General features: G+C 45.1%; 1 protein-coding gene across 1 annotated transcript in view; it reads left to right on the top strand.

Moving 5' to 3' along the window:
* LOC311321546 (GTPase IMAP family member 8-like) overlaps positions 1–7,354 on the top strand; it is a gene marked incomplete at its 5' end in the record, with an annotated part of 19,670 nt that extends 12,316 nt beyond the window's left edge. The window contains 8 exons of the mRNA XM_084453541.1: positions 1–677; positions 1,522–1,803; positions 3,657–3,724; positions 3,817–3,993; positions 4,830–5,070; positions 5,917–6,051; positions 7,043–7,152; positions 7,255–7,354. The exon at positions 1–677 is cut by the window's left edge and continues 28 nt beyond it. Of these exons, the coding sequence (XP_084309667.1) occupies positions 1–677; positions 1,522–1,803; positions 3,657–3,724; positions 3,817–3,993; positions 4,830–5,070; positions 5,917–6,051; positions 7,043–7,152; positions 7,255–7,347 (1,783 nt within the window). The 3' untranslated portion in view covers positions 7,348–7,354. The remainder of the gene's footprint in view (positions 678–1,521; positions 1,804–3,656; positions 3,725–3,816; positions 3,994–4,829; positions 5,071–5,916; positions 6,052–7,042; positions 7,153–7,254) is intronic.
* Positions 7,355–11,435: the final 4,081 nt, after the last annotated feature.

Here is an 11,435-nt window from a genome sequence, read left to right as displayed (position 1 = left end):
GGTTGTGATGTTGGGGTGGAGACGAGGAGGGAAGAGTTCATCAGGAAACACCATCCTGGGCAGAGAGGAGTTTGACCTGAGGACATCTGCTCAGTGTATGAAGAGACAGGGAGAAGTAGCAGGGAGGCAGGTCACTGTGGTCGACACTCCAGGATGGTGGAGTAATCTCCCTGTAGAGGAGACTCCTGAGCTGGTTAAACAGGAGATAGTACGCAGTGTGTCTCTGTGTCCCCCAGGACCCCACACTCTCCTCCTGGTCATAAGAGGGGATTTATCATTCTCTGAGGAGTACAGAAGAGTAGTAGAGGAACACCTGCAGCTTCTCAGTGAGAGAGTCTGGAGTCACACTATAGTGCTGTTCACCTGGGGGGACTGTCTGGGAGACACAAGCATTGAGCAGCACATTGAGACAGAAGGGACGGCCCTCCAGTGGCTTGTTGAGAAATGTGGGAACAGGTATCATGTCCTCAACAACGAGAACAGGCGTGATGTCACTCAGGTCACAGAGCTGCTGGACAAGATAGAGGAGATGGTGGCAGGAAACAGAGGATACCACTATGAGGTGAAGAGAGAGATTCTAGAGAAGATAGAAGAAAGACAGAGGGCAAAGAAAGAGAGAGTGAAACAGAGACAGATGAAGGTCCAGGAACAGAGGGAGACCCTCAGATCAGGAATGGGTGAGTTTAATTCAGTCTCTGATTCAGGTCTTTGGGATATGAGTGCAGAGCATCATGTATACGTCAGCTAGTTCTCTATGTCATTTACACACAGTCATTATATTCTGTGGATTTTCATTCATATATTTACTGTACATTGTTTGTCGACAAGTATTAATTTGCCAATAATAAAATAATTCAGACACACACACATGCAAGCCCACAAACACATGCAAGCGCGTGCGCGCGCACACACACACACACACACACACACACACAAACACATGCAAGCCACCCCCCCCCCACACACACACACACACACACACACACACACACACACACACACACACACACACACACACACACACACAAGCACCCCCCCCCCCACCACACACACACACACACACACACACACACAGTTCACAGCCACACATAGTTGTTCAATATAAGACAGGACAGTACTGCATAGGAAGTTGAAATAACACAATTGTTCTCTCTCTCTCGCTCTCTAACTCTCTCTCTTCCCTCCCGCTCTCTCTCTCATTCTGTCTCTCTTTCTTGAACTGTCTCCCAGGTGACTCCCTCCATCTCTCAGAGCTGAGGGTTGTGATGTTGGGGTGGAGAGGAGGAGGGAAGAGTTCATCAGGAAACACCATCCTGGGCAGAGAGGAGTTCGACCTGAGGACAGCTGCTCAGTGTGTGAAGAGACAGGGAGAAGTAGCAGGGAGGCAGGTCACTGTGGTCGACACTCCAGGATGGTGGTGGATTCTCCCTGTAGAGAGGACTCCTGAGCTGGTTAAACAGGAGATAGTACGCAGTGTGTCTCTGTGTCCCCCAGGACCCCACACTCTCCTCCTGGTCATAGATGGGGATTCATCATTCTCTGAGAAACACAGAAGAGCAGTAGAGGGACACCTGCAGCTTCTCAGTGAGAGAGTCTGGAGTCACACTCTAGTGCTGTTCACCTGGGGGGACCGTCTGGGAGACACAAGCATTGAGCAGCACATTGAGAGTGAAGGGACGGCCCTCCAGTGGCTTGTTGAGAAATGTGGGAACAGGTATCATGTCCTCAACAACAAGAACAGGCGTGATGTCACTCAGGTCACAGAGCTGCTGGACAAGATAAAGGAGATGGTGGCAGGAAACAGTGGACATTATTTTACAGAGAAGATTCTACGTTCGAAATTGGAGGGTGTGCTCTCCCCAAAGGCACCAATAAGGAGAGCAAGCAGCAATCCTCGGCTTCCTCCAACCAGTAAGAGAGTTTTCTGACCAATTGCCAGAACAACTATAGTGTATGTCTAATAACAATGATGTGATGTAGCTGCTTCTGTACATGACGTGTGTCTTTCCGTGTGTGTGTGTGTGTGTGTGTGTGTGTGTGTGTGTGTGTGTGTGTGTGTGTGTGTGTGTGTGTGTGTGTGTGTGTGTTTGAGCGTGTTTCATAGCATCAGTGTTAGACCAATCAGGAATAAACAATTCCATTGCACACTAGAAGAGGGCAGTAGTTTGCTTATGAACCTGCACTGCTTTCTTCACTACCTGGGTGTGATTTTTCAACAAAGTTCAATTCTCCTCGGCTTTGATCTTGTGTTTCATAATAGTAAGTGATGTCAAATTAGATGTCCAGTCCTTTCAAAGTTCTGATGGTGCTACCCAGAGTTCTGCATACGGTTCTCTGAGATGTCTAGACGAGGCTGAGACCAGCGCTACATTCCGAATCACATACTTCCATGCTATATAGTATGCCAAAAAAGGATGTAGTATGTCCCAGTACATAGTATGCCACATGCCGTATGGCAAAAATACCAGGATGTCCTACTACATCCAGACGTATTTTCTAGTATGCAAGCCAGCAGACTTTTCTGGCTATACTGACCCACAATCCTGTGCACAGTGGAAATTACCTCACATGTGCGATTCACATAGCTGAGTCTGAGACCAGCTCCAGATCCAGAGAGTACAGAAATAAGATGAAGACAATGATGATGATGACTCCATTAAAACTAGCAGGGAGGCCATCAGTTCTATCCTCCAAACAGCAAGTATTACAGACCATCTCCGTCATCCTGATTACCTCTGCCCAGTGTCACAGAGCGAGAGGTAATGTTTTTGGTGGCGTCTGTTTGTGCGTCCATACGTCCGTTCATTAACAGGTTTACGCAAAAACTACAGATTTTCCCGAAACTCGGTGGAGGGGTGTAGCATGGAACAACTTAAACTCGGTGGAGGGGTGTAGCATGGAACAACTTAAACTCGGTGGAGGGGTGTAGCATGGAACAACTTAAACTCGGTGGAGGGGTGTAGCATGGAACAATTTAAACTCGGTGGAGGGGTGTAGCATGGAACAATTTAAACTCGGTGGAGGGGTGAAGCATGGAACAATTTAAACTCGGTGGAGGGGTGTAGCATGGAACAATTTAAACTCGGTGGAGGGGTGTAGCATGGAACAATTTAAACTCGGTGGAGGGGTGTAGCATGGAACAATTTAAACTCGGTGGAGGGGTGTAGCATGGAACAATTTAAAAAGCACTCAATTTTGGAGCGGATCCGTATCACGGGCCTCGCGTCCTTGGGGGGAGAACCTGGTTTCTATTCGCTTGGTTTCCGGTCCTAGAGCCCGCCGGTGTCCTTTCACAAAAATGCTGAATTGAGCAGCCTAGTCCCAGTCAGTTGCTATGAATCAGAATAAAGCATTGACATACCAAACAAAGTAGCAGAAGTTCTTGCTGCATCATAGGTTTATGGGTAGGCCTGTTTTTGGACAGTATCCGCATAGACCGGAAACCACAACTGCAAAGCAAATAGACCCCAGGCTACCCACTAACCATCAAAGGCAACGAGTACCAGCCAATCCGAAGCAGAGTAGGACGGGATAATCTCTCACTGAGATGATCACAGTCCCAAACACTCTTGGGAGAGATGAGGCGTTGTCACTACTCCTTTAGCTGCTACAACTGCCTGAAACATTAAAACGCTCTCTGTCTGTGTCCTGTGCAGTGTCGTCTGTCCTCATCGCCAGCACTGCAGAGTTCAAGGCGGACAAACTTCAGAGGCATGGAGATGAGGTTGGAACATGACAGTGAATGGCTGGCCGTAGTTGAACGTATTGCCATAATGATAGCAGTCATTGTCATTGGGTTGTCCTCTGCTTTGTCAGATCTACTCGCTGATGGAAAAGTCTGGTCGGATGCGCCTGGCCCTGCTGATCACCAACGTGGAGTTTGGTGGCTCCTTAAGCGACAGGCGAGGGGCTGAGAAGGATGAGGAGAACATGGAGAGGCTGCTCACAGCTCTGGGGTACAAGGTGATCAAACACAGGGACCTCTCTGCAAAGGTAATGGACTTGGCACACCGAGGGAAATACACACTCTGGTTGATAATGACTACGTCCCCTGACAATATACAGTTTTGACAACAACAACAAAAAAGACAGATACTCTCCATAGTGTGTACAGTATAGTGAGTCTGTCCCAATTCAAGGGTTGCATCCTACCTAGGCCGGATTTGAAGGCTGCTACGTCACAGCGGGGCGACAAGTGCTGTCCCAATTCATTCAGCCTACGAAGAGTCCTCCGAATGCAGCCCACAAATGCGGCCTACTTTTGACCAATTTGAAGGATACAACTGATGCATCCTTCGCGGCCTCCCTCCCAGAATGCATTTCGGTCCTGATGAATTCCTGTACCAGCCGCCATTGCTCGGATTTTAAAACGTTTTTAAACCTCTTTGATGTTAATTTTATTACGTTTTAATACAATTTCATGCCTGATAGTACCACCATAGAATCCCAATATGTCGAAACTTTATCCAAATTACGCCTGTATCTACGAGTTTAGATTTAGACAGGCATTTGCTGTGGTGTTTCCATAACAACCTGCCGTCAGCCTCAGGACAGGTCGCGCTACCGGCACGCGACACGCTTGGCACGCGCTTGGGGTTGCCTAGGCAACACAATGACTAGTTGGGAATCCTCCGTAGGCTGGACCGTCCCATTTCACAAAACATTTATATCCGGCCTACTTGGCCTGAAGGACGTGACTTACATAGACCGCGTAGGCTGCGACCTAGGTAGGATGCAACCCTTGAATTGGGACAGACCCATTGTATGAGGTGGCATTAGAATAAATACCTGTTCCTAGGGTTACTGATTCAGTCTATCCCCCTCTTCAGGAGATGGAAAATGCTTTGAAAGCGTTCTCTCAACGCAAGGAGCACCGCAGGGCAGACAGCACCTTTGTGGTCATCATGTCCCACGGGAAACGGGGAAAGATTTTGGGCGTCAACTGGACCGAGGATCACCCTCAACTGGATGTGTTTCCAATCAACAACATCTTCACCTACCTGAACACGAGAAACTGCAAAGCTCTTATGGACAAGCCTAAGGTCATCATTATCCAGGCCTGTCAGGGAGGTGAGATGCGTCACTTCCATCTTGATATTAGTTCCCGTTCATTCCTGGCAAGACAAACATGTTGTCTTTGTAAAACAATGCGTAGGCTACAGCATGAAAAGTGATTGACCTGCATAGCAACTTTAGTGATCATAGTGATCTTACCTTGCTAATTTTGCTCCTACTTCTTGGGGGCTTTACAGTGTGCTTCACTCTGCGTTGTGTTAAAATATGACACTGCCACAACTTAAGGTTTATTACCGCAGTCTGTGCACAGAAACACAGCAGTTAGCTATTATAGCTCATCTCACACACACATTCAACTCTCCCTCGATAAGCAGCACCTAATGTCACAAGCACAGGGAATATTCTAGCTAAAACACGGTACAAATAAAGTGCATAACTTAGCTAGACAGCTGAATACAATGTGGAGTTCATACAATACACACTTTATCATGAACATGTTTATACAGAGTGGAGCAGCAGAAGTACAGCATACCTTGCTAGGTGGGCAGGTGGGAACAAGAAAACAAGGGGTGCGCTGGGACACCCCCCACATGGACCAAACCAAATAACATTACATGGACACACGTACCACCACACGTAACATAGAGTATAACCATATTTACACACAAATTATAACAACAGCTACATGGCTGTAATAAAATAAAAAGCATAGTTTGGACTATGACTTATTAGTATGACCTTGTAGAGGTCACGTCTTGACCTGACCCATTTGGACTGCTCCACCCACTATCACCAACACAGTGTATAATCTAGTGTAACAACATATCATTGCTACACTTATAGTATGCAGCCCTGATATGGAAATGATCCATTCTGAAGATGGTTTCCATGACATTTCAGACAAAGATGGGTCGGTGCTTGTGACTGACGGACCTTCTGCTGCGGTGTCGGTGCCCATACATGATCTGGACTTGGAGGAGGACTCTAGGAGACACGGAGAAAAGGACTTCGCCCTCTTAATGTCCTGCACTCCAGGTTTCACTATCCCATAAGCACATAGACATCACCCCTCTGGAAATCATCTGAGCAATCTGTCTTAGTGGAAATTGATTACTAAGGAATGATAAATATACAGTATGTTTTATCTATTGTAGTATATATATATGTACATATATATATATATATATAATATTGTTGTATATAATATATATTGCATATTATATCATAGTATATTACACCCACAGTATATTTCATATCAGTATGTGTATATATATATATATATATATATATATATATATATATATATATATATATATGAGGTGCGATCGAAAAGTCCCCGGATTGTGTCAGCCACGCTCATGCCTCTATTTGAATAGAAAAAATAATGATATCTCTTTGTTGCCCCTATATCTCACGACTATTCTGGTATAATATTGTTCACCTCACTCAATCGGTGCTTCTGTGACGGGCTGTTCAGTTCAGTGTCGCAGGAGTAGCTTGTCACAGTTGTGGCACTTTTCTCTACCAACTCCCAAAACTCAACAATTTTATTACAATAAAGAAAGTACACTCTCAAAACATTTTTATTACAGAATCTGCAGAGAAATTACACATTGTCCCCCTCAAAGTAGTCCCCCCCCCAGAGTTAATACACTTCTGCATTCTCTTTTGCCACCCATGGACGCACTTGGCAAAGTCCTCCTCTTTGAGCCCCCTTAGTTCCCCACTCACGGTGGCTTTGATCTCTTCCACAGAGGTGGGTGGCAAAAGCGAATGCACAATATTATACCAGAATAGTCGTGAAATATAGGGCAACAAATGGATATCATTGTTTTTTCAATTCAAATAGAGGCATGAGCATGGCTAGCACAATCCGGGGACACAATCCGGGGACTTTTCGGTCGCACCTTGTATATACATATTGTAGTATAATAAATTCAAGCGTAAAGCAGAGGAATAGATTTCAGCAGCCCAGTACGTATTGTTGCACACAATGTTTCCTGACCCCTAAATGCCTCTTCTCCAGATACTGTGTCCTATAGGGATACACAGAAGGGCTCCTTAATGATCCAGAACATGGTGGAGATATTCAACACTCATGCCTGTGATAAACACATTGATGAACTGTTCAGGAGGGTGAGTAGTGCATCTGCAGACAGCCTGGTGTTTCTAAGGAAGATCTGTTTTTATAACTAAAGGACACAATCAGCACATCAAACTCTTGTTTTAACCACAAAGGTTAGGAGAAGCTTTGAAGATTACCCCAGACAGATGCCTACCACAGACAGAAACACTCTGGTGAAGAACTTCTACCTCTTCCCAGGCCTCTGAGAGACCAGCCCACCTTCAAGCTGCAATGCATTAAAGGGGCATTCCACTTAATTTGTTTTTACATTTTCAACTATAACTATTTCTACGTGCCATAGCAGATGAGAAACTGTAATAACTACAGTAGCCTGTAGTTTCTTGTGTCCAGAGAGTGTTTCTGTGCTAGAACGATATTATATATGTGCGTGGTCTCTCTTCTGTCAGCGCTCGGTGCGTGGTCTCTCTTCTGTCAGCGCTCGGTGCGTGGTCTCTCTTCTGTCAGCGCTCGGTGCGTGGTCTCTCTTCTGTCAGGGCTCGGTGCGTGGTCTCTCTTCTGTCAGGGCTTGGTGCGTGGTCTCTCTTCTGTCAGCGCTCGGTGCGTGGTCTCTCTTCTGTCAGCGCTCGGTGCGTGGTCTCTCTTCTGTCAGCGCTCGGTGCGTGGTCTCTCTTCTGTCAGGGCTCGGTGCGTGGTCTCTCTTCTGTCAGCGCTCGGTGCGTGGTCTCTCTTCTGTCAGCGCTCGGTGCGTGGTCTCTCTTCTGTCAGCGCTCGGTGCGTGGTCTCTCTTCTGTCAGCGCTCGGTGCGTGGTCTCTCTTCTGTCAGCGCTCGGTGCGTGGTCTCTCTTCTGTCAGCGCTCGGTGCGTGGTCTCTCTTCTGTCAGCGCTCGGTGCGTGGTCTCTCTTCTGTCAGCGCTCGGTGCGTGGTCTCTCTTCTGTCAGCGCTCGGTGCGTGGTCTCTCTTCTGTCAGCGCTCGGTGCGTGGTCTCTCTTCTGTCAGGGCTCGGTGCGTGTGTAGCAGCAGTAGGAGTCAAACGCAGACTCAGAGGCAGGCGGAGCTGGTTCAGTGAGGTTTAACCCACAAATAATCACAAACAGGTAAATTAGGAAATCCAGGAGCACAAGGAGAAATTAACTAACAGACAACATGACAAAACAATGAACCAACCAAGTGAACAAACGATCAGGGCTGGGATATAAAGGCAGGCTGAGGAAGGAGAGGAGGTGCAGAATAATCATAATGAGGGACAGGTGTAGACAATAAAGACGGCACAAACACAGAGGCTGCATTCTGAATCACATACTTCCATACTATATAGTATGCCAAAAAAGGATGTAGTATATCCCAATACATAGTACGCCAGATGCAGTAAATACCAGGATGTCCTACTTCATTCGGTCATATTTTGCAGTATGCAAAATACTGTCCCTGATTGATCTATGCTTTGTCACGCTGATTGGCTGAAGGAGTTCGTCTGTCAAGGCAAGGTACTCCTGCCCACTCAAATCTCTCTGGGCAGCTGGAAGTCCAGACTCTATCATTATTTTTTTGCCATGATTCTGGCTTCCAGGCTAGGATTCCTCTGCCTGGGACTTTGGGTCATTAAACTTTCTTTTTATTAATGACCCCAATTTAATTTTTTTACATTATACAATAAAGGGATACAGGCTTGTATATGTTTATATGCTTATCCTTATATCTTCTTATATTATTGTCTTCTATTGCATATCTCTCTACATTAACTGGGTATATGATGCTCATGTATTTTACTGTGATGTTAAGACAAGTGTAGGGATAAATCATGCCAGCAAAATTGTGATGCTCTCATTGGATTCTTTGGAAGAAAAATGTAAGAAATATGTGTAGCAATTTCCAATGTTGTTCAGAATGGAAGTGGACTGTCGAGTCAGAACAGAGGCCAAAGGGTCAGCAACGATAGGAGAGAGATAGAGGAAGCAAGACCCGGGCCCAGCTGGACGCCATATAGGAGAGGGAGGGGAGGTCGTCATCATAAACCAAGAGACCAACGAAGAATATATGGCCGGGATTGGAATAGAGGACGGCAGTCAACCAGATCAATGATAGATTTGTTGAGAAACAGCGGATACGAAGTGACTCCCCCACATTCCAGGGGGAGATGACAGTAAAAACTATGAAAGAATCCCTTCATAGAGACTGATAAGGAGACCTCTGGGAAGGTGAGAGGCAGCCCCTGTGACCCCCCTTTATAGTCTAGGTGTGGTGTTTATCAGAAGATGACAAAGGCAGCTGTGTTAAGATATTTGCCTGGAGGGAAACAACTGTCCTTAATGTGTAATGATGACAATAACAGTATAATCCATTAGTAAAAATACCATTGAATATCATTTATTGGAAATGTAGACACTTAAGATAGAAATAACCATTTATAAGGCATGTATCTGTTAGTCAAAAATCAACTATGTAACCTTGTAGACATATATGACAGCATGTAATGGTCAGAAAATGTATTCTTGTATTAACTGTCTGGATATATAAGTAATGCTTAAAACTAGATGTTTAATAAGCTGTTAATTAGACTCCATTCTGGGACGTTCTGCTTTGGGTGTGAGAGAGGGAAGCTGTTGAATGCAGAAATTGTTCACCTATCAGAAGGGAGAGTGATGAAAGAAAAGTGATGTCAACATGGGGATTAAAAGAAGGCGCACAAGGAGAGGGAGACACTTTCTTTTCCATCACCAGAGGCGTGGAAGAAGTCAGCGGCTGAGAACCTGGGATTTACTCTCTTTCATGTACGTTTTCTTGTAACCTGTATTTTTCCATGTAACTGGATTATTTGTATAACCTCACAAAATTTTATAAAGATTCTTACTTTGACACCAGATATTTTCTTCTTGCCTTTATTGGTTTGGTGAGTACCAAAATGTTTTGGTTGAATAATTGAATTAATGATTGAGATGTAGATAACAGGTTTTACAGCAGGGCAATTGGGCCCCCAGCCACGGCCAGCTAAAGGGAGCCAGGTCTATGGACTAGGTCGTGTCTCTGTGTTGTCTTTGAGGAAATTCACCTCTGAGCTGAGAGAAAAGCTTGAACAGAGGTCTGAGTCAAGTGGTACTGCTCTGATACAGAGAGAGAGAGAGCATTAGAGCACCAGCTCATGTGGGAGATGCATTTTAAGAGAGGCTATGACTGTTTGACTCATGTGATGGTAGTTTAAAGCAGTAACACATTAGCTTCATGAGCCACGGATAACAATAAAACCTGCTGGGAGAACGGAGTTGGTAATAAGTAAGTAAGTAAGTAAGTTTTATTTATATAGCGCCTTTCACAGCACAAATGCACAAAGCGCTTTACAATACAAATAACACATAAAAAGGGAAGAAAGAGCGACATACAAAATGCAATACATACAAAATACAAGGCAATTACGACATACAAAATACATTACAAGGCAGTTACAAAATACAGTACAAGGTAATAAAGGTTAAATAAGCCGTGGCCGAGAATTTACATAAATAAGCCATCACTTTGAGATCGAAAGGTCGAATAGCCTACTCTTCAACAATATGCATTAAGTAAATTAAAATTAAAATGGAATTGAACGACTCTTGCTCTGATTCATGTATGTTTAGTTCCACTGTTGAAACAGGTTACATAGTAGGCCTATGTCATGTTCCCTACGATCCAGCGCAGACCCCCTGCTGTGCTGTGACAGGATGACCCCTCTCCTGCTGCTCTCCCTGCTCCTGGCCTGGGGCCTCATTTATAAAGCTTGCGTACGCACAAAAGAATGCGTACGCCACTCCTGAGCAAACTTCGGGATTTATAAAAAACAAACTTGACGGGAGAATGGCGGAGAATGTGCTCACCTCCAAGCACACTCTGACCCATGCACACTCTGACCCAAGCACCCTCTGACCCATGCACACTCTGACCCAAGCACACTCTGACCCAAGCACACACTGACCCAAGCACACTCTGACCCAAGCGTACGCACATTTCTGGCGAAATGAGAAACTGCGATCCTAATGGCAGAAAGGTGAAACTCGAGAAAAGCTTGAAATTGACCAATCGTCCAACCGGGAATCATAATCAATTGGATCTGTCATCGCTAAACAATTTATTCATTTATTTATTTTCATAAATAATTCCTGTATTTATTTATTCTCATAAATAATTCCTTCAGATAATTCCTTTAGGCAGAATTTCAGTCTTAGTATTACTGAATCTCAGCATGCCGGTGACTTCCGGTAATGGTGGCTGAGGAGTAGTTGTGTTTCCCTCCACCTCCCACTCGCTTTTAAAAACTTTTGAATCTTAAACTCCACAATCTTGCTAATTTTTGGTTAACTA

The sequence above is a fragment of the Borostomias antarcticus genome, assembly GCF_949987555.1.
Source record: "Borostomias antarcticus genome assembly, chromosome: 19".
NCBI lineage: Eukaryota > Metazoa > Chordata > Actinopteri > Stomiiformes > Stomiidae > Borostomias > Borostomias antarcticus.
Note: the sequence above shows the minus strand (reverse complement) of the source record. Positions and strands in the feature narration are given on the sequence as shown.